This window comes from Oncorhynchus masou, chromosome 9, assembly GCF_036934945.1.
Source record: "Oncorhynchus masou masou isolate Uvic2021 chromosome 9, UVic_Omas_1.1, whole genome shotgun sequence".
In the NCBI taxonomy this organism is placed as follows: domain Eukaryota; kingdom Metazoa; phylum Chordata; class Actinopteri; order Salmoniformes; family Salmonidae; genus Oncorhynchus; species Oncorhynchus masou.
Genome location: NC_088220.1, coordinates 88,551,931 through 88,576,930, shown reverse-complemented (window position 1 = coordinate 88,576,930; position 25,000 = coordinate 88,551,931). Strand labels below are relative to the sequence as shown.

At 44.9% G+C, this 25,000-nt stretch overlaps 1 protein-coding gene across 1 annotated transcript in view; it reads right to left on the bottom strand.

Moving 5' to 3' along the window:
• The window catches only part of cdon (cell adhesion associated, oncogene regulated), a 151,114-nt gene that overhangs the window by 50,275 nt on the left and 75,839 nt on the right, over window positions 1-25,000 (bottom strand). Inside the window, 3 exon segments of the mRNA XM_064975394.1 lie at window positions 4,285-4,610; window positions 23,044-23,313; window positions 23,478-23,780. Coding sequence (XP_064831466.1) covers window positions 4,285-4,610; window positions 23,044-23,313; window positions 23,478-23,780 — 899 coding nt within the window.

Genomic DNA, 25,000 nt, shown 5'->3' with positions numbered 1-25,000 from the left:
AATCCATTTTTGAATAAGTCTGTAACTTAACAAAATGTGGAAAAAGTCAAGGGGTCTGAATACTTTCCAAATGCACCATATAAATTCCAGTCCTACTTTATCGAAGGCCTTTACAAAGTCAGCTATGAGTACCAGGCATGGTTTCTCCATGTTGTTTTATTGTTTTAATTTAACCCTTATTTAACCAGGTCAGTTGAATGAGAACACATTCTCATTTACAGCAACGACCTGGGGAATAATTACAGGGGAGATGAATGAGGCAATTGTAAACTGGGGATGATTAGGTGACCAATAAATACCAGCTTGGGAATTTAGCCAGGACACCGGGGGTTAACATCCCTATAAGTGCCATGGGATCTTTAATGACCTCAGAGAGCCAGGACACCCGTTTAACATCCCAGCCAAAACACAGCACCCTACACAGGGCAACATCCCCAATCACTGCCCTGGGGAACTTTTTCTAGACCGGAGGAAAGGGTGCCTCCTACTGGCCCTCCAACACCACTTCCAGTAGCATCTAGTCTCCCATCCAGGGACTGGCCATGCCCAACCATGCTTGGCTTCAGAAGCGTGCGAGCAGTGTTATGCAGGGTGGTATGCAGGGTGGTATGCAGGGTGGTATGCTGCTGGCTCAACATCCGTCATAGTATTTTATTGGTTCCAGTTCTTGTCTTGTATTATCTCCAATGTTTCATCCATGTAAAAAAAACTGTCTGAGTAGGATGAATAATATCCGACACTACCTTTTTAATTCTATGCACTATTCTAGAATTTTTGCATCACAACACTGAAGCACAAGGGGCTTCACTTGTTTTTAATGGACTGGATCTTTAGATTTACCACCTGGGTCCTGTTTCAGTAGTAATGAAATCAGACCTTCTTGTTGAGTATCTGATATTCTACCATTTTTATAGGTGGTTAAATAATGGTCCTCTGAGTACATCAAAACAAGTTTGGTATATCTCCACTGGTAAACATCAACTGGTATGCCATCCAGCCCTAGAGTTTGGTAAACATCAACTGGTATGCCATCCAGCCCTAGAGTTTGGTAAACCTCAACTGGTATACCATCCAGCCCTAGAGTTTGGGATATCTCCACTGGTAAACCATCCAGCCCTGGAGTTTGGTAAACCTCAACTGGTATACCATCCAGCCCTGGAGTTTGGTAAACCTCAACTGGTATACCATCCAGCCCTGGAGTTTGGTATATCTCCACTGGTAAACCATCCAGCCCTGGAGTTTGGTAAACCTCAACTAGTATACCATCCAGCCCTGGAGTTTGGTAAACCTCAACTGGTATACCATCCAGCCCTGGAGTTTGGTATATCTCCACTGGTAAACCATCCAGCCCTGGAGTTTGGTAAACCTCAACTAGTATACCATCCAGCCCTGGAGTTTGGTATATCTCCACTGGTAAACCATCCAGCCCTAGAGTTTGGTATACTTCCACTGGTGTGCCATCCAGCCCTGGAGTTTTCCCAGACTTAAAGGCTTTAATTGCATCAAGAAGTTCCTCCTCTGTAATTTACCTTCACATGAGTCTTTCTGTACAGATGTTCATTTGACATTATTAATAGGAAAAAAATCCATACAATTAACTTTGGTTAGAGGAGATGAAGGAGACTGAAACAAAAACATATGCTTATAGTACTCTTTCAAAGTATTGTTTGGTGGATCATGGGTGAATCATTGCATTTCAATGTTGAAAATTCAAAAATAATTTGTTGGATTTTCCATCCAGTTTATCTCACTATATCTCACAATGTTACAGGCAGTCTGTAGGTTATCTTCAGAAGGACTACTCAAATAAAGTGTTACCCTCTAATCCACTACCCTCTACTCCACTACCCTCTACTCCACTACCCTCTACTACACTACCCTCTACTACACTACCCTCTACTACACTACACTACACTCTACTCCACTACCCTCTACTCCACTACACTCCAGTCTACTCCACTCTACTACACTATACTACCCTCTACTCCACTACCCCATACTACACTCCAGTCTACTCTACTCCACTACCCTCTACTCCACTACCCTCTACTCCACTACCCTCTACTCCACTACCCTCTACTACACTACACTACACTCTACTCCACTACCCTCTACTCCACTACACTCCAGTCTACTCCACTCTACTACACTATACTACCCTCTACTCCACTACCCCATACTACACTCCAGTCTACTCTACTCCACTACCCTCTACTCCACTACCCTCTACTCCACTACCCCCTACTCCACTACCCTCTACTCCACTACCCTCTACTCCACTACACTCCAGTCTACTCCACTCTACTACACTATACTACACTCTACTCCACTACCCTCTACTCTACTACACTCTACTCCACTCTACTCTACTACACTACTCCACTCCACTCCACTCTACTCTACTCCACTACACTGTACTCCACTCTAATACACTCTACTCTAATACACTCCAGTCTGCTCTACTACACTATACTTTACTCCACTCTACTACATTACGCTCTACTCCACTCCACTCTACTTCACTACACTGTACTCCACTCTAATACACTCTACTCTAATACACTCCAGTCTGCTCTACTACACTACACTTTACTCCACTCTTCTACACTACGCTCTACTCCACTAGTCTCCACTCCACTCTAGTCTCCAATCCACTCTAGTCTCCACTCTACTCTTCTACACTCTACTCCACACTACTCTACTCCACTCTACTCTACTCCACTCTACTCCACTACATTCTACTCCACTCTACTCCACTCTACTCCACTCTACTCCACTCTACTACACTCTACTCCACTCCACTCTAGTCTCCTTCACTCCACTCTAGTCTCCACTCCACTCTACTCCTCTACTACACTCTACTCCACTCTACTCTACTACACTCCTCTACCACACTCCCCTCCACTCCCCTCCAATACACTCTACTCCACTCTACTACACTGTACTACACTCAACTACACTCTACTACACTCCACTCCAATACACTCCACTCTATTCCACTATTCTACTATACCCCACTCTACTCCACTCCACTCCACTCTACTCCACTACATTCTACTACACTCTACTCTACTCCACTCTACTCTACTCTACTCTACTCTACTACACTCTACTCCACTCCACTCTAGTCTCCTTCACTCTACTCCACTCTACTACACTCCACTCCACTCTAGTCTCCACTCCACTCCTCTACTACACTCTACTCCACTCTACTCTACTACACTCCTCTACCACACTCCCCTCCACTCCCCTCCAATACACTCTACTCCACTATACTACACTCAACTACACTCTACTACACTCCACTCCACTACACTCTACTCCACTCTGTTACACTCTATTCTACTATACTACACCCCACTCGATTATACTCTACTCCACTCTACTGTAGTCTACTCTACCATACTCTACTCTACTCCACTACACTCTACTCCACTCCACTCTACTTTACTCCACTACACTGTACTCCACTCTAATACACTCTACTCTAATACACTCCATTCTGCTCTACTACACTTTACTCCACTCTACTACACTACGCTCTACTCCACTAGTCTCCACTCCACTCTAGTCTCCTTCACTCCACTCTACTTCACTCTACTCCACTCTACTAAACTCCACTCCACTCCACTCTAGCCTCCACTCTACACTACTACACTCCTCTACCACACTCCCCTCCACTCCCCTCCAATACACTCTACTCCACTCTACTACACTATACTACACTCAACTATATTCAACTACACTCTACTACACTCCACTCCACTCTACTCCACTCTATTACACTCTATTCTACTATACTCCACTCCACTCTACTCCACTCTATTACACTCTATTCTACTATACTCCACTCCACTCTATTATACTCTACTCTACTCCACTCTACTGTATTCTACTCTACCATACTCTACTCTACTCCACTCTACTCTACTACACTCTACTCTATTCCACTCCACTCTACTCTACTCCACTACACTGTACTCCACTCTAATACACTCTACTCTAATACACTCCAGTCTGCTCTACTACACTATACTTTACTCCACTCTACTACACTACGCTCTACTCCACTCCACTCTACTCCACTACACTGTACTCCACTCTATTATACTCTACTCCACTCTACTCTATTCTACTCTACTCTACCATACTCTACTCTACTACACTCTACTCTACTACACTAACATGCAGGTGCTTTATCCCTACCTAGGGCCTGGAGTTTTTCCTGGTCAGGGTACAACGACATGGTAAGCAAAACTCCTGTTCCTCCCCCGCTGGACTCACCTTGCGGTACTTGACAAAGTATGCATTGATTGGATGTCCCCAGTCACGGCCCGCCCTCCACTCCAGGTCATAGACATCAGGTTTGTGAGTCTGAGGAGGGCTAGTAATGATTGGTGCTTCAGGAGTGGGCCGGTCGCTGCTCCTCTCTGTTGGTTGGCCCATGGTGTCCCATAGCCCATCCCCTTCTCCTAGCCCCTCCCCTAGCCCTTCCCCTTCCTCCTCGGGTGGGAGGAGCTCATCTCCCTCGTCGCTCTGGATTGGGTGGACGGAGGTGTGTGGAGCGTCGATCAGAATATCAGTGGTGGAACCAGGCTGAGGTTCTTCTTCTAGAGATAGAAAGAGAAGTTTCAGATTTAACTGTATCCAAGTATAACATCGAAGATTGAAACTTTGATCACAAATCATATTGTGATGTTTTTAATACATTTTCTTGCTATGAATTCAGATGTAAATAAACTGAATGTTCTTTCTGGGTCCGGTTGCACCAGTTGTTATGAAATGCTAGGTTAGACGGAGCTACGCTCTTAGAAATAAAGATGCTATCTAGAACCTTACAAGGTTCTTCGGTTGTCCCCACAGGAGAACCCTTTTAACAAACCTTTTTGGTTCCAGGTAGAACATTTTTGGTTCCAGGTAGAATGTTGTTAGGTTCTGTGTAGAACCCTTTCCACAGAAGGTTCTACATGGAACCCAAAATGGTCCTACCTGGAACCGCAAAGTTTTTTTCCCTATGGTGACAGCCGAGGAACCCTTTAGGAACCCCATTTTTTTCTAAGAGTGTACGTTCGACTATGTGAACCGTATTTAAACCAATTGCATCAACCAAAAACAAGTCTAGTTGAAGCTAAGTCCGGCGTAAGCAATGCCCGCTCATGAGATTTGATGCTTCATAACAATGGTTGCTAGGCATCGCCTGTTACTAAGCTGTTACCATCCTTGTGGCAGTTGCAAACTTTGCCAGGCATGTCACTTCGCCCATCACTTCGCACGGCCCACCATTATTACGACTACAACTACACAGCCCACCATTATTAAGACTACAACTACACAGCCCACCATTATTACGACTACAACTACACGGCCCACCATTATTACTACTACAACTACAAAGCCCATCATTATTACGACTACAACTACACAGCCCACCATTATTACGACTACAACTACATGGTCCATCATTATTACAACTACAACTACACGGCCCATCATTATAACGACTACAACTACACGGCCCACCATTATTACGACTAAAACTACACGGCCCACCATTATTACGACTACGACTACACGGCCAACCATTATTAGAACTACAACTACACGGCCCACCATTATTACGACTACAACTATGAATTTTGAAAGCATGTTTTAAATTGTTGGTTATTTGAAACTCCCAGAGTCGTCCACCCTTTAAATGTAAAGCCATGTGTGGACAACTAGATGATCATTTCAGCACCGCTATGATTGCGACAGCGCCATCGCGCCGGAGATTTTTGTTTTCACATCATTTTAGTTTGGATATTTGGTTAACATTTGTCTGGGGAATGTTAGCCAAGATGGAGGGGAGTGTTCACGGTCATTAGTCTCTTTGGCTCATCTATTAGCAGGATTGATCACAACATCTTGCAAGCATACTATGTGACCTAACGGTGGATTATTCTGGTAGCATACCATGTGACCTAACGGTGGATTATTCTGATAGCATACTATGTGACCTAACGGTGGATTATTCTGGTAGCATACCATGTGACCTAACAGTGGATTATTCTGATAGCATACCATGTGACCTAACGGTGGATTATTCTGATAGCATACCATGTGACCTAACGGTGGATTATTCTGATAGCATACCATGTGACCTAACGGTGGATTATTCTGCTAGCATACCATGTGACCTAACGGTGGATTATTCTGATAGCATACTATGTGACCTAACGGTGGATTATTCTGGTAGCATACCATGTGACCTAACAGTGGATTATTCTGATAGCATACCATGTGACCTAACGGTGGATTATTCTGATAGCATACCATGTGACCTAACGGTGGATTATTCTGATAGCATACCATGTGACCTAACGGTGGATTATTCTGCTAGCATACCATGTGACCTAACGGTGGATTATTCTGATAGCATACCATGTGACCTAACGGTGGATTATTCTGATAGCATACCATGTGACCTAACGGTGGATTATTCTGCTAGCATACCATGTGACCTAACGGTGGATTATTCTGATAGCATACCATGTGACCTAACGGTGGATTATTCTGATAGCATACCATGTGACCTAACGGTGGATTATTCTGATAGCATACCATGTGACCTAACGGTGGATTATTCTGATAGCATACCATGTGACCTAACGGTGGATTATTCTGATAGCATACCATGTGACCTAACAGTGGATTATTCTGATAGCATACCATGTGACCTAACAGTGGATTATTCTGATAGCATACCATGTGACCTAACGGTGGAGTATTCTGATAGCATACCATGTGACCTAACGGTGGAGTATTCTGATAGCATACCATGTGACCTAACGGTGGAGTATTCTGGTAGCATACCATGTGACCTAACGGTGGAGTATTCTGGTAGCATACCATGTGACCTAACGGTGGAGTATTCTGATAGCATACCATGTGACCTAACGGTGGATTACCTCTTGCATTGCGATTCCGTAACCTAGACCGCTGTGCCACTCGGGAGTCCTGTAGAATGCTATGCTGTAGAAACTAGGCACAGGCAGCACTTACAAAGGCAGGTAGAGCAACAGGTATCATTTTTCGGTTCGGCGTAGAGCGCTTTTTACATCGAATTTAGTGTTACGACCAAGTGAGTCAGTCTGCTGCAGAGACCCAACATGGACAGAGTCAGTCTGCTGCAGAGACCCAACAGGGACAGAGTCAGTCTGCTGCAGGGTCCAGCAGGGACAGAGTCAGTCTGCTGCAGAGACCCAGCAGGGACAGAGTCAGTCTGCTGCAGAGACCCAGCAGGGACAGAGTCAGTCTGCTGCAGAGACCCAACATGGACAGAGTCAGTCTGCTGCAGGGTCCAGCAGGGACAGAGTCAGTCTGCTGCAGGGTCCAGCAGGGACAGAGTCAGTCTGCTGCAGAGACCCAACAGGGACAGAGTCAGTCTGCTGCAGAGACCCAACATGGACAGAGTCAGTCTGCTGCAGGGTCCAGCAGGGACAGAGTCAGTCTGCTGCAGAGACCCAACAGGGACAGAGTCAGTCTGCTGCAGAGACCCAACATGGACAGAGTCAGTCTGCTGCAGAGACCCAACAGGGACAGAGGAGGGACTATGTCTCCGAAGTGGACCACAGGCCAGCAGGAAATCAGGGCTGGAAAGTTTTCCATTGGGAACAAGCCTTTTCAATCTACATAAAATAACAAGAAACTCCTGGATACTCACAGCACTACACAATAATGCTTTGTTTGTTTTTTTTCATTATAAACCGGTCCAGAGAGCTGTAAATGGGGACGTCAGGGAGGCTGGGAGGAGGTTTGGCAGGAGACACAGAATATTACACTATATTACAGTACCTTACAGTATATTACAGTATATTAGAGAATATTACACTATATTACACTACCTTACAGTATATTACAGTATATTAAAGAATATTACACTATATTACACTACCTTACAGTATATTAGAGAATACTACACTATATTACACTACCTTACAGTATATTACAGTATATTAGAGAATATTACACTATATTACACTACCTTACAGTATATTACAGTATATTAAAGAATATTACACTATATTACACTACCTTACAGTATATTACAGTATATTAGAGAATATTACACTATATTACACTACCTTACAGTATATTACAGTATATTAGAGTATATTAGAGTATATTACACTATATTACATTATATTAGAGTATGTTACAGAATATTAAAATATCTTACAGTATGTTACAGAATATTAAAGTATATTACAGTATATTACAGAATATTACAGTATATCACAGTATATTACAGAATATTACAGTATATCACAGTATATTACAGAATATTACAGTATATCACAGTATATTACACTACATTGCACTATGTTACAGAATATTACAGTATATCACAGTATATTACAGTATATTATAGTATATTACAGGATATTAGAGTATATTACACTATATTACAGTATATTAGAGTATGTTACAGAATATTAAAGTATATTACAGTATATTACAGAATATTACAGTATATCACAGTATATTACAAATATTACAGTATATCACAGTATATTACACTACATTGCACTATGTTACAGAATATTACAGTATATTACAGTATATCACAGTATATTACAGTATATTATAGTATATTACAGTATATTACAGTATATTATAGTATATTAGAGTATATTACAGTATATTAGAGTATATTACAGAATAGTACGGTATATAACAGTATATTACAGTATATTAGAGTATATTACAGAATATTAGAGTATATTACAGTATATTACAGTATATTACAGTATATTAGAGTATATTAGAGTATATTACAGAATATTAGAGTATATTAGAGTATATTACAGTATATTAGAGTATATTACAGAATATTAGAGTATATTAGAGTATATTACAGTATATTACAGTATATTACAGTATATTAGAGTATATTACAGAATATTAGAGTATATTACAGTATATTACAGTATATTACAGTATATTACAGAATATTACAGTATATTAGAGTATATTACAGTATATTACAGTATATTAGAGTATATTACAGTATATTAGAGTATATTACAGAATATTACGGTATATAACAGTCAGTGACGGTCGGTGTGATTTTATTTTCATGAGCAGGGCCTTATTTCTATTACAGCATATTGGATGACTGTCCTTCATATTCCATTCACCCAGTTCAATGTGACATCGACAGGTTTAAGCTACTACATGATACTCTAATTTTCCATATACCCATCATGAGGTTTCTACAACCTAGCCTATGAATGAAAGTTTACTGAATGTTTAATCCCGTTTCATTCCATTTTCTTGAATACGCCCCTAATGAATACACCCTTGATGAATACACCCCTAATGAATACACCCCTAATGAATACACCCCTAATGAATACACCCCTGATGAATACACCCCTGATGAATACTAATGAATACACCTCTGATGAATACTAATGAATACACCCCTAATGAATACTAATGAATACACCCCTGATGAATACACCCCTAATGAATACTAATGAATACACCCCTAACGAATACTAATGAATACACCCCTAATGAATACTAATGAATACACCCCTGATGAATACACCCCTAATGAATACTAATGAATACACCCCTAATGAATACTAATGAATACACCCCTAATGAATACACCCCTGATGAATACACCCCTAATGATTTGTATTTTATTTCACTTTTATTTAACCAGATAGGCCAGTCTCATTTACAGTTGAAGTCAGAAGTATACATACACCTTAGCCAAATACATTTAACCTCAGTTTTTCACAATTCCTGACATTCAATCCAAGTAAAAATTCCCTGTCTTAGGTCAGTTAGGATCACCACTTTATTTTAAGAATGTGAAATGTCAGAATAATAGTAGAGTGAATGATTTATTTCAGCTTGTATTTCTTCCATCACATTCCCAGTGGGTCAGAAGTTTACATACACTCAATTAGTATTTGGTAGCATTGCCTTTAAATTGTTTAACTTGGTTCAAAAGTTTTGGGTAGCCTTCCATTCCTCCTGACAACATGTCAATAGTCTTTATATAAGTTTTTAGGCTTGTTTTTTATTAAATTAACTTTTTGTTACATTGCTGCCTGCCATTAGATGAGGGACAGTGTCTGACAGACCAACCAACCTGCACATGTCCTCTATGCATTTTGTTGTTGTTGTTATGTTAATAATTATGTTAATATTGTACCAAAGTAAGCTTTGGCAACATGTACATTGTTATGTCATGCCAATAAAGCAAATTGAATTTAATTTAATTGAGAGAGATGGAGACAAAAGGGGAGAACGCGAGAGAGGGAGAGAGAGAGAAAGAGAGAGCTGGAGATAGAACGGGAGAAAGCTAGAGAGAGAGAGACAGAGAGAGAGACAGAGAGAGAGACAGAGAGAAAGAGAGAGAAGGAGAGACAGAGAGAGAGAGAGCTGGAGAGAAAAGGAGAGACAGAGAGAGACAGAGAGAGAGAGAGAGAGAGAGAGAGAAAAGGAGAGAGAGAGAGAGAGAGAGAGAGAGAGAGAGCTGGAGAGAGAAGGGGAGAAAGTGGGAGAGATAGACAGAGAGAGGACCTGGAGAAGAGTCCCCTAAGCAAACTGGTCCTGGGGCTCTGTTCACAAACACAAACACACCCTACAGAGCCCCAGGACAGCAGCACAATTCGAACCAACCAAATCATGAGAAAACAAAAAGATAATTACTTGACACATTGGAAAGAATTAACAAAAAAACAGAGCAAACTAGAATGCTATTTGGCCTAAACAGAGAGAACACAGTGACAGAATACCTGACCACTGTGACTGACCCAAAATTAAGGAAAGCTTTGACTATGTAGAGACTCAGCGAGCATAGCCTTGCTATTGAAATAGGCCGCCGTAGGCAGACATGGCTCTCAAGAGAAGACAGGCTATGTGCTCACTGCCCACAAAATGAGGTGGAAACTGAGCTGCACTTCCTAACCTCCTGCCCAATGTATGACCATATTAGAGAGACATATTTCCCTCAGATTACACAGATCCACAAAGAATTCGAAAACAAATCCAATTTTGAAAAACTCCCATATCTACTGGGTGAAATTCCACAGTGTGCCATCAGAGCAGCAAGATTTGTGACCTGTTGCCACGAGAAAAGGGCAACCAGTGAGGAACAAACACCATTGTAAATACAACCCATATCTATGCTTATTTATTTTATCTTGTGTCCTTTACCATTTGTACCTTGTAAAAACACTGTATATATATATATAATATGACATTTGTAATGTCTTTATTGTTTTGAAACTTCTGTATGTGTGATGTCTACTGTTAATTTTTATTGTTTACCTTACTTGCTTTGGCAGTGTTAACACATGTTTCCCATGCCAATAAAGCCCCTTGAATTGAATTGAATTGAATTGAGAGAGAGAGAGAGAGAGAGAGAGAGAGAGAGAGAGAGAGAGAGAGAGGGGCAGAGAGAGAGATATAGAGAGACAGAGAGAGAGCTGGAGAGAGAAGGGGAGAAAGTGAGAGAGAGCGAGAGAGAGCTGGAGAGAGAGAGGGGGGGAGAGGGTAAGTGTGTTTCTCTCTCTAGGTGTAGTGTAGCTGGGGATGATTCTCCTGGTATTTGAATGGTTGCTGTGAGGAATGTGGGCAGCTGGCGCGCTCCCATATCCCAGGTTAGTGTTACCAGTTCCAAGCCTGTTGATTTAGTAAAGTGAACCCACTGCTGCCTGCCTGCCACACACACCCAAAAAACAGTCCCTTACCCTCCTCTGCTCTGTTCCCTCCCCTGCTCTGTCCCCTTTCCCTGCTCTGTTCCCTCCCCTGCTCTGTTCCCTTTCCCTGCTCTGTCCCCTCCCCTGCTCTGTCCCCTTTCCCTGCTCTGTCCCCTTTCCCTGCTCTGTCCCCTTTCCCTGCTCTGTCCCCTTTCCCTGCTCTGTCCCCTTTCCCTGCTCTGTCCCCTTTCCCTGCTCTGTGCCCTTTCCCTGCTCTGTCCCCTTTCCCTGCTCTGTCCCCTTTCCCTGCTCTGTCCCCTTTCCCTGCTCTGTTCCCTCCCCTGCTCTGTTCCCTCACCTGCTCTGTTCCCTCCCCTGCTCTGTCCCCTCCCCTGCTCTGTTCCCTCCCCTGCTCTGTTCCCTCCCCTGCTCTGTCCCCTTTCCCTGCTCTGTCCCTCCCCTGCTCTGTTCCCTCCCCTGCTCTGTTCCCTACCCTGCTCTGTCCCCTTTCCCTGCTCTGTCCCTCCCCTGCTCTGTTCCCTCCCCCTGCTCTGTTCCCTCCCCTGCTCTGTCCCCTCCCCTGCTCTGTTCCCTCCCCTGCTCTGTTCCCTACCCTGCTCTGTCCCCTTTCCCTGCTCTGTCCCCTCCCCTGCTCTGTTCCCTCCCCTGCTCTGTTCCCTACCCTGCTCTGTCCCCTTTCCCTGCTCTGTCCCTCCCCTGCTCTGTCCCTACCCTGCTCTGTCCCCTTTCCCTGCTCTGTCCCTCCCCTGCTCTGTTCCCTCCCCTGCTCTGTCCCCTTTCCCTGCTCTGTCCCTCCCCTGCTCTGTCCCCTTTCGCTGCTCTGTCCCCTTTCCCTGCTCTGTCCCCTTTCCCTGCTCTGTCCCCTTTCCCTGCTCTGTCCCCTTTCCCTGCTCTGTCCCCTTTCCCTGCTCTGTTTCCTACCCTTCCCTACTCTGTTAGGGGCTAGTTAGGGGCGGCAGGGTAGCCTAGTGGTTAGAGCGTTGGACTAGTAACCGGAAGGTTGTGAGTTCAAACCCCCGAGCCGACAAGGTACAAATCTGTCGTTCTGCCCCTGAACAGGCAGTTAACCCACTGTTCCCAGGCCGTCATTGAAGAATAAGAATGTGTTCTTAACTGACTTGCCTGGTTAAATAAAAAAAATAAAAAGGTAAAAATTAACTTGTAAGTCGCTCTGGATAAGAGCGTCTGCTAAATGACTTAAATGTAAATGTAAATGGGTATTAGGTCAAAGATATATTCTCCACAGCCTATATATCACAGTCACAGATCAGTCCATTAGTTATATATCACAGTCACAGATCAGTCCATTAGCTACATATCACAGTCACAGATCAGTCCATTAGCTACATATCACAGTCACAGATCAGTCCATTAGCTACATATCACAGATCAGTCCATTAGCTACATATCACAGTCACATATCAGTCCATTAGCTACATATCACAGTCACAGATCAGTCCATTAGCTACATATCACAGTCACATATCAGTCCATTAGCTACATATCACAGTCACAGATCAGTCCATTAGCTACATATCACAGTCACAGATCAGTCCATTAGCTACATATCACAGTCACAGATCAGTCCATTAGCTATAAATCACAGTCACAAATCAGTCCATTAGCTATATATCACAGTCACAGATCAGTCCATTAGCTACATATCACAGTCACAGATCAGTCCATTAGCTATATATCACAGTCACAGATCAGTCCATTAGCTATATATCACAGTCACAGATCAGTCCATTAGTTATATATCACAGTCACAGATCAGTCCATTAGCTATATATCACAGTCACAGATCAGTCCATTAGCTATATATCACAGTCACAGATCAGTCCATTAGCTACATATCACAGATCAGTCCATTAGCTATATATCACAGTCACAGATCAGTCCATTAGCTATATATCACAGTCACAGATCAGTCCACCAGCTTTATTTATTTATTTTATTTGAACCCTTATTTTACCAGGTAAGTTGACTTAGAACACATTCTCAATTACATCAATGACCTGGGGAATAGTTACAGGAGAGAGGAGGGGGGATGAATGAGCCAATTGGAAGCTGGGGATGATTAGGTGACCATGATGGTATGAGGGCCAGATACCTGGAGTAGGTGGCCATGGTGGTATGAGGGCCAGATACCTGGAGTAGGGGACCATGGTGGTATGAGGGCCAGATAACTAGAGTAGGTGGCCATGGTGGTATGAGGGCCAGATACCTGGAGTAGGTGGCCATGGTGGTATGAGGGCCAGATAACTAGAGTAGGTGGCCATGGTGGTATGAGGGCCAGATAACTAGAGTAGGTGGCCATGGTGGTATGAGGGCCAGATACCTGGAGTAGGTGGCCATGGTGGTATGAGGGCCAGATACCTGGAGTAGGTGGCCATGGTGGTATGAGGGCCAGATACCTGGAGTAGGTGGCCATGGTGGTATGAGGGCCAGATACCTGGAGTAGGTGGCCATAATGGTATGAGGGCCAGATAACTAGAGTAGGGGACCATGGTTGTATGAGGGCCAGATAACTAGAGTAGGTGGCCATGGTGGTATGGGGGCCAGATACCTGGAGTAGGTGGCCATGGTGGTATGAGGGCCAGATAACTAGAGTAGGTGGCCATGGTGGTATGAGGGCCAGATAACTAGAGTAGGTGGCCATGGTGGTATGAGGGCCAGATACCTGGAGTAGGTGGCCATGATGGTATGAGGGCCAGATAACTAGAGTAGGTGGCCATGGTGGTATGAGGGCCAGATAACTAGAGTAGGTGGCCATGGTGGTATGGGGGCCAGATACCTGGAGTAGGTGGCCATGGTGGTATGAGGGCCAGATACCTGGAGTAGGTGGCCATGATGGTATGAGGGCCAGATAACTAGAGTAGGTGGCCATGGTGGTATGAGGGCCAGATAACTGGAGTAGGTGGCCATGGTGGTATGAGGGCCAGATACCTGGAGTAGGTGGCCATGGTGGTATGAGGGCCAGATACCTGGAGTAGGTGGCCATGGTGGTATGAGGGCCAGATACCTGGAGTAGGTGGCCATAATGGTATGAGGGCCAGATAACTAGAGTAGGGGACCATGGTTGTATGAGGGCCAGATAACTAGAGTAGGTGGCCATGGTGGTATGGGGGCCAGATACCTGGAGTAGGTGGCCATGGTGGTATGAGGGCCAGATAACTAGAGTAGGTGGCCATGGTGGTATGAGGGCCAGATAACTAGAGTAGGTGGCCATGGTGGTATGAGGGCCAGATACCTGGAGTAGGTGGCCATGATGGTATGAGGGCCAGATAACTAGAGTAGGTGGCCATGGTGGTATGAGGGCCAGATAACTAGAGTAGGTGGCCATGGTGGTATGGGGGCCAGATACCTGGAGTAGGTGGCCATGGTGGTATGAGGGCCAGATACCTGGAGTAGGTGGCCATGATGGTATGAGGGCCAGATAACTAGAGTAGGTGGCCATGGTGGTATGAGGGCCAGATAACTAGAGTAGGTGGCCATGGTGGTATGAGGGCCAGATAACTAGAGTAGGGGACCATGGTGGTATGAGGGCCAGATAACTAGAGTAGGTGGCCATGGTGGTATGAGGGCCAGATACCTGGAGTAGGTGGCCATGGTGGTATGAGGGCCAGATAACTAGAGTAGGTGGCCATGGTGGTATGAGGGCCAGATACCTGGAGTAGGTGGCCATGGTGGTATGAGGGCCAGATACCTGGAGTAGGTGGCCATGGTGGTATGAGGGCCAGATACCTGGAGTAGGTGGCCATAATGGTATGAGGGCCAGATAACTAGAGTAGGGGACCATGGTTGTATGAGGGCCAGATAACTAGAGTAGGTGGCCATGGTGGTATGGGGGCCAGATACCTGGAGTAGGTGGCCATGGTGGTATGAGGGCCAGATAACTAGAGTAGGTGGCCATGGTGGTATGAGGGCCAGATAACTAGAGTAGGTGGCCATGGTGGTATGAGGGCCAGATACCTGGAGTAGGTGGCCATGATGGTATGAGGGCCAGATAACTAGAGTAGGTGGCCATGGTGGTATGAGGGCCAGATAACTAGAGTAGGTGGCCATGGTGGTATGGGGGCCAGATACCTGGAGTAGGTGGCCATGGTGGTATGAGGGCCAGATACCTGGAGTAGGTGGCCATGATGGTATGAGGGCCAGATAACTAGAGTAGGTGGCCATGGTGGTATGAGGGCCAGATAACTGGAGTAGGTGGCCATGGTGGTATGAGGGCCAGATACCTGGAGTAGGTGGCCATGGTGGTATGAGGGCCAGATACCTGGAGTAGGTGGCCATGGTGGTATGAGGGCCAGATACCTGGAGTAGGTGGCCATAATGGTATGAGGGCCAGATAACTAGAGTAGGGGACCATGGTTGTATGAGGGCCAGATAACTAGAGTAGGTGGCCATGGTGGTATGGGGGCCAGATACCTGGAGTAGGTGGCCATGGTGGTATGAGGGCCAGATAACTAGAGTAGGTGGCCATGGTGGTATGAGGGCCAGATAACTAGAGTAGGTGGCCATGGTGGTATGAGGGCCAGATACCTGGAGTAGGTGGCCATGATGGTATGAGGGCCAGATAACTAGAGTAGGTGGCCATGGTGGTATGAGGGCCAGATAACTAGAGTAGGTGGCCATGGTGGTATGGGGGCCAGATACCTGGAGTAGGTGGCCATGGTGGTATGAGGGCCAGATACCTGGAGTAGGTGGCCATGATGGTATGAGGGCCAGATAACTAGAGTAGGTGGCCATGGTGGTATGAGGGCCAGATAACTAGAGTAGGTGGCCATGGTGGTATGAGGGCCAGATAACTAGAGTAGGGGACCATGGTGGTATGAGGGCCAGATAACTAGAGTAGGTGGCCATGGTGGTATGAGGGCCAGATACCTGGAGTAGGTGGCCATGGTGGTATGAGGGCCAGATAACTAGAGTAGGTGGCCATGGTGGTATGAGGGCCAGATACCTGGAGTAGGTGGCCATGGTGGTATGAGGGCCAGCTACCTGGAGTAGGTGGCCATGGTGGTATGAGGGCCAGATACCTGGAGTAGGTGGCCATAATGGTATGAGGGCCAGATAACTAGAGTAGGGGACCATGGTGGTATGAGGGCCAGATAACTAGAGTAGGTGGCCATGGTGGTATGGGGGCCAGATACCTGGAGTAGGTGGCCATGGTGGTATGAGGGCCAGATACCTGGAGTAGGTGGCCATGATGGTATGAGGGCCAGATAACTAGAGTAGGTGGCCATGGTGGTATGAGGGCCAGATACCTGGAGTAGGTGGCCATGATGGTATGAGGGCCAGATAACTGGAGTAGGTGGCCATGGTGGTATGAGGGCCAGATACCTGGAGTAGGTGGCCATGATGGTATGAGGGCCAGATAACTAGAGTAGGTGGCCATGGTGGTATGAGGGCCAGATACCTGGAGTAGGTGGACATGGTGGTATGAGGGCCAGATACCTGGAGTAGGTGGCCATGGTGGTATGAGGGCCAGATACCTGGAGTAGGTGGCCATAATGGTATGAGGGCCAGATAACTAGAGTAGGGGACCATGGTGGTATGAGGGCCAGATAACTAGAGTAGGTGGCCATGGTGGTATGGGGGCCAGATACCTGGAGTAGGTGGCCATGGTGGTATGAGGGCCAGATACCTGGAGTAGGTGGCCATGATGGTATGAGGGCCAGATAACTAGAGTAGGTGGCCATGGTGGTATGAGGGCCAGATACCTGGAGTAGGTGGCCATGATGGTATGAGGGCCAGATAACTGGAGTAGGTGGCCATGGTGGTATGAGGGCCAGATACCTGGAGTAGGTGGCCATGGTGGTATGAGGGCCAGATAACTAGAGTAGGTGGCCATGGTGGTATGAGGGCCAGATAACTAGAGTAGGTGGCCATGGTGGTATGAGGGCCAGATAACTAGAGTAGGGGACCATGGTGGTATGAGGGCCAGATAACTGGATTGGATGTGGGATGGTTGGAGGGAACTGGAACCTAGCAACACAAATATACATCAATAAATTAATAAATCAATCAATCAAATGTATTTATAAAGCCCGTAGACCGGAACAGTTGAACTGTGACCGGAACTTTCTTAGCAGGAGCTCAACGCTGGCCAACTAAACATAAACAGAACAGAGACACGAACACAACTGACAGTGTACTCCTTTAAAGACAGCCGACAGTAAACAGTTCATATATATACAACAATATAATTTAGTTGAACAGGCAGCAGAGATGATCGGATAACAAACTCTGGTGCCTGGTACCTGGTAACCCACGGAGCCAAAGACCTGCCGAGACCATGTTTTAATACGCAGCTTATCTCACTCACATCTCGTTCTCACTGTAAACACGCCAGTGTTGCTGCATATCATAGCAGAATAAATCTCTCTTTCTGCACTGAGAGTTGGAGGAGGCAGGAGAGAACAGAACGAAGGGAGCTCTGGTCTCAGCTCAGACCACTACCAAACTATCTCTCAGCTTTGGTCTCAGCTCAGACCACTACCACACTATCTCTCAGCTCTGCTCTGGTCTCAGCTCAGATCACTATCACACTATTTCTCAGCTCAGAGGTATCTCTGCTGCAGAGGATAAGTTCATGAGAGTTACCAGCCTCAGATTGCTTCCCAAATAAATGCTTCACAGAGTACAAGGAAAATACACATCTCAACATCAACTGTTCAGAGGAGAAGGCTTGAATCAGACCTTCATGTTTGAATTGCTGCAAAGAAACCAATAAGAAGAAGAGACTTGGTTGGGCCAAGAATCACGAGTGGAAATCTGGCCTTTGGTCTGATGTCTCCAAATTTGAGATTTATGGTTCCAACCGCCGTGTCTTTGCGAGACGCAGAGTAGGTGAGCGGATGATCTCCACATGTGTGGTTCCCACCGTGAAGCATGGAGGAGGAGGTGTGATGGTTTGGGGGTGCTTTGCTGGTGACACTGTCTGGAATTTGTTTAGAATTAAAGGCACACTTAACCAGCATGGCTACCACAGCATTCTGCAGCGATACGCCATCCCATCTGGTTTGGGCTTAGTGGGAATATAATTTGTTTTTCAACAGGACAATGACACAAAACACACCTGCTGGTTGTGTAAGGGCTATTTGACCAAGAAGGAGAGTGATGGAGTGCTGCATCAGATGACCTGGCCTCCACAATGAACCGACTTCAACCCAAATTAGATGGTTTGAGATGAGTCGGACTGCAGAGTGAAGGACAAGCAGCCAACAAGTGCTCAGCATATGTGGGAACTCCTCCAAGACTGTTGGAAAAGCATTCCAGATGAAGCTGGTTGAGAGAATGCCAAGAGTGTACAAAGCTGTCATCAAGGCAAAGGGTGGCTACTTTGAAGAATCTCAAATATAAAATACATTTGGATTTGTTTAACACTTTTTGGTTACTACATGATTCCATATGTGTTATTTCATAGTTTTAATGTCTTCACTATTTTTGTACAATGTAGGAAATAGTAAAAATAAAGAGAAACCCTTGAATGAGAAGGTGTGTCCAAACTTTCGACTGATCCTGTATATTATACTACCTGGTACTGTGTATTATACTACCTGGTACTGTATATTATACTACCTGGTCCTGTATATTATACTACCTGGTACTGTATATTATACTACCTGGTACTGTATATTATACTACCTGGTACTGTATATTATACTACCTGGTACTGTATATTATACTACCTGGTACTGTATATTATACTACCTGGTACTGTATATTATACTACCTAGTCCTGTATATTATACTACCTGGTCCTGTATATTATACTACCTAGTCCTGTATATTATACTACCTGGTCCTGTATATTATACTACCTGGTACTGTATATTATACTACCTGGTCCTGTATATTATACTACCTGGTACTGTATATTATACTACCTGGTCCTGTATATTATACTACCTGGTACTGTATATTATACTACCTGGTACTGTATATTATACTACCTGGTCCTGTATATTATACTACCTGGTACTGTATATTATACTACCTGGTCCTGTATATTACACTACCTGGTCCTGTATATTACACTACCTGGTCCTGTATATTATACTACCTGGTACTGTATATTATACTACCTGGTACTGTATATTATACTACCTGGTACTGTATAGTATACTACCTGGTCCTGTATATTATACTACCTGGTACTGTATATTATACTACCTGGTACTGTATATTATACTACCTGGTACTGTATATTATACTACCTGGTACTGTATATTATACTACCTGGTCCTGTATATTATACTACCTGGTCCTGTATATTATACTACCTGGTACTGTATATTATACTACCTGGTACTGTATATTATACTACCTGGTACTGTATATTATACTACCTGGTCCTGTATATTATAATACCTGGTACTGTATATTATACTACCTGGTACTGTATATTATACTACCTGGTCCTGTATATTATAATACCTGGTACTGTATATTATATTACCTGGTACTGTATATTATACTACCTGGTACTCTATATTATACGACCTGGTACTCTATATTATACGACCTGGCACTCTATATTATACGACCTGGTACTGTACTTCCATTCCATTTTCAACTGGTTCCCGGGGGACCTTCAGACGATACTTGTGAGACCTGTGGGCGTCCTAGAGCAGAACCCGAGTCTCTCACCTTTCCACAGAGGGGTCATATCAGCGTGTAGCCCAGACTGTTTGGACTCTATAGTCAGAAGTTGGCGGATCGGCTGTAACCAACTTCAGATGAGGAAGTGATCCACAGGCAGATGAGGAAGTGATCCACAGGCAGATGAGGAAGTGATCCACAGGCAGATGAGGAAGTGATCCACAGGCAGATGAGGAAGTGATCCACAGGCAGATGAGGAAGTGATCCACAGGTAGATGTGGAAGTGATCCACAGGCAGATGAGGAAGTGATCCACAGGTAGATGAGGAAGTGATCCACAGGCAGATGAGGAAGTGATCCACAGGCAGATGTGGAAGTGATCCACAGGCAGATGTGGAAGTGATCCACAGGCAGATGAGGAAGTGATCCACAGGCAGATGAGGAAGTGATCCACAGGCAGATGAGGAAGTGATCCACAGGTAGATGAGGAAGTGATCCACAGGCAGATGAGGAAGTGATCCACAGGTAGATGTGGAAGTGATCCACAGGCAGATGAGGAAGTGATCCACAGGCAGATGAGGAAGTGATCCACAGGCAGATGAGGAAGTGATCCACAGGTAGATGAGGAAGTGATCCACAGGCAGATGAGGAAGTGATCCACAGGTAGATGTGGAAGTGATCCACAGGTAGATGAGGAAGTGATCCACAGGCAGATGAGGAAGTGATCCACAGGTAGATGAGGAAGAGATCCACAGGCAGATGAGGAAGTGATCCACAGGCAGATGAGGAAGTGATCCACAGGCAGATGAGGAAGTGATCCACAGGTAGATGTGGACGTGATCCACAGGTAGATGAGGAAGTGATCCACAGGTAGATGAGGAAGTGATCCACAGGCAGATGAGGAAGTGATCCACAGGCAGATGAGGAAGTGATCCACAGGTAGATGAGGACGTGATCCACAGGTAGATGAGGAAGTGATCCACAGGTAGATGAGGAAGTGATCCACAGGTAGATGAGGAAGTGATCCACAGGTAGATGAGGACGTGATCCACAGGTAGATGTGGACGTGATCCACAGGTAGATGAGGAAGTGATCCACAGGCAGATGAGGAAGTGATCCACAGGTAGATGAGGACGTGATCCACAGGTAGATGTGGACGTGATCCACAGGTAGATGAGGAAGTGATCCACAGGTAGATGAGGAAGTGATCCACAGGTAGATGAGGAAGTGATCCACAGGCAGATGAGGAAGTGATCCACGGGTAGTTGAGGAAGTGATCCACAGCAAGATGAGGAAGTGATCCACAGCAAGATGAGGAAGTGATCCACAGGCAGATGAGGAAGTGATCCACAGGTAGATGAGGAAGTGATCCACAGGCAGATGTGGAAGTGATCCACAGGCAGATGAGGAAGTGATCCACAGGCAGATGAGGAAGTGATCCACAGGCAGATGAGGAAGTGATCCACAGGCAGATGTGGAAGTGATCCACAGGCAGATGAGGAAGTGATCCACAGGTAGATGAGGACGTGATCCACAGGCAGATGAGGAAGTGATCCACAGGCAGATGAGGAAGTGATCCACAGGTAGATGAGGAAGTGATCCACAGGTAGATGAGGAAGTGATCCACAGGTAGATGAGGAAGTGATCCACAGGCAGATGAGGAAGTGATCCACAGGTAGATGAGGAAGTGATCCACAGGCAGATGAGGAAGTGATCCACAGGTAGATGAGGAAGTGATCCACAGGTAGATGAGGAAGTGATCCACAGGTAGATGAGGAAGTGATCCACAGGCAGATGAGGAAGTGATCCACAGGTAGATGAGGAAGTGATCCACGGGCAGATGAGGAAGTGATCCACAAGCAGATGTGGTGGATTGAGACGCATCCAATTCAATAACAGATATCTGTCTGGTTTAAATGTACTGATTTGTATGGGGATTTTTGTTATATGCTAATTAGATTTAGAGATCGACTCTAGGGGGTAAACCTAACACTAACCTTAACCCAAACCTTAACCCTATAAACCTAACCCCTAAGCCTAAAATAGCCTTTTTCCTTGTGGGGACTCTGGCTGAATGAATTTTCCTCGTTTTACTATCCTTGTGAGGACTTCTGATCCCCATAAGGATAATAAACACGCACACACACACACACACACACACACACACACACACACACACACACACACACACACACACACACACACACACAGACGCACGCGCACGGGCACGCGCGCGCACACGCGCGCGCGCACGCACGCACGCACACACACACACACACACACACACACACACACACACACACACACACACACACACGCACACACACACACGCTCAGAGCCATCCAAGGCTACTCTTTCCATTCCTCTATCCCTGAGTTTATCCCTGGTGGTCGGCATGAAGGAAGCTCTGACGCAAAAACAGGAGGCGAGAGATGTGGGGAAGATGGAGAGGGGCTAAGGGAGAGCTACCACTTCAACTGACTCCCTAAACCAGCAGGCGAGAGATGTGGGGAAGATGGAGAGGGGCTCAGGGAGAGCTACCACTTCAACTGACTCCCTAAACCAGCAGGCGAGAGATGTGGGAAAGATGGAGAGGGGCTCAGGGAGAGCTACTACTTCAACCTACTCCCTAAAGCAGCAGGGAAAAACAGCCCATTTTCTCATACAATCACTTCTTGATACCCCACTACTTTAGGAGAGTACACTGTACCTGATTGGAGGGTGAGCCTGCCAGCTGACTGGGCTGAGCCAATCACGTTGTCCACCAGGCACTGGTACACACCGACGTCCTGTGATGTCACCCCTTTGATGCAGAGGGAGGAGCCTGAAATTTGGAGGCGGGGCGAGGGGGCGATGGGGGCAGAGTTGAAGAGCCAGGTGACATTGGGGGTGGGGTTTCCCTTTGCAACGCAGGTGAAGCGAGCGGCATCTCCAGGTGAGACAGTCTGGTCAGACAGACTCCTCAGGACAGATGCCTCCTCTTGGGAATAGAGGGGAGGAAGTCAGGACTCTCAACTAGTTAGATACAAATCTACCATTAGAGTAATTCATCTAACCTTTCTTTAACCAGGAAGTCCCATTGAGGTCAGAAGATCTGTTTCCCATGAGACACCTGACTACAGAAGTGGCCTGTTAGTAACTCACCGAGCACATTCACAGTATAGTTGACGCTAAGTAGATTCCTCCCTGTCTCCGTGGTAACAGAACACAGGTAGTTCCCTCCATCACTCCTCTTCAGGTTCAGTAGGACCAGGTTGTTGTGTCTCCTGCTGTTCCCTGCTGGCACGGCTGGTAGTGCCACCTCCTGCCCATTCTTCAGCCACTGGGCAGCGGGCAACGGACTGCCCGACACCACACACTCCAACACCAGCATGCTGGAACGTTCCACTGATAGAGTAGTAGGGGTGATGGGGTATACTATCCTCCGTGGGGAGGGGTCGTCAGAGGCTGAGGAGAAAGAGGAAGTGTTGTAAAAAATAGACAAAGTGGTGAAAGCCTTGTTATTACACTTATCTTCACTTAGCTACTTACACTATCACAATAAGTTCAGCCTGTGTTAAATGTAGAGACAATCAAGTAGAGATAATGAAGTATTGATAATGAAGTAGAGATAATAATGTAGAGAGAATCAAGTAGAGATAATGAAGTATCAATAATGAAGTAGAGATAATAAAGTAGAGATAATGAAGTAGAGATAAGGAAGTAGATATAACGAAGTAGAGATAATGAAGTATTGATAATGAAGTAGGGATAATGAAGTGGAGATAATAAAGTAGAGATAATGAATTAGAGATATTGATATAGATATAATGAAGTAGAGATATAGAAGTAGAGATAATGAAGTATCAATAATGAAGTATTGATAATGAAGTAGAGATAACGAAGTAGAAATACTGGCATAGAGATAATGAAGTAGAGATAATGAAGCATTGATAATGAAATGAAGATAACGAAGTGGAGATAATGACGCATGAATAACGAATCAGGGATATCGATGTAGAGATAATGAAGTAGAGATAATGAAGTAGAGATATTGACATTGAGACAATGAAGCAAAGATAATAAAATAGAGATAATGAAGTAGAGATTTAGAGAAATGTAAGTAGAGTTTTTGAAGCGGGGAGGCAGGTAGCCTAGTGGCGTTGGACTAATAACCGAAAGGTTGCTGGATTGAATCCCGGAGCTGACAAGGTAAAAATCTGTCGTTCTGTCCCTGAACAAGGCAGTTAACCCACTGTTCCTCGGCCGTCATTGTCAATAAGAATTTGTTCTTAACTGACTTGCCTAGTTAAATAATAACAAATTAAAAAGTAGAGATATTGAAGTAGAGATATAGAGATATTGAAGTAGAGATAATGAAGTAGATATATTTAAGTAGAGATAATGACTTGGAGATAATGAAGTATAGATATTGAAGTAGAGATAATGAAGTAGAGATATTGAAGTAGAGATATTGAAGTAGAGATATTGAAGTAGAGATATTTAAGTAGAGATATTAAAGCAGAGATATTAAAGTAGAGATAATGAAGTAGAGATATTGAAGTAGAGATATTTAAGTAGAGATAATGAAGTAGAGATAATGAAGTAGAGATAATGAAGTAGAGGTAATGATGCAGAGATACTGATGTAGAGATTATGAAGTAGATACATTAAAATAGATATATTTA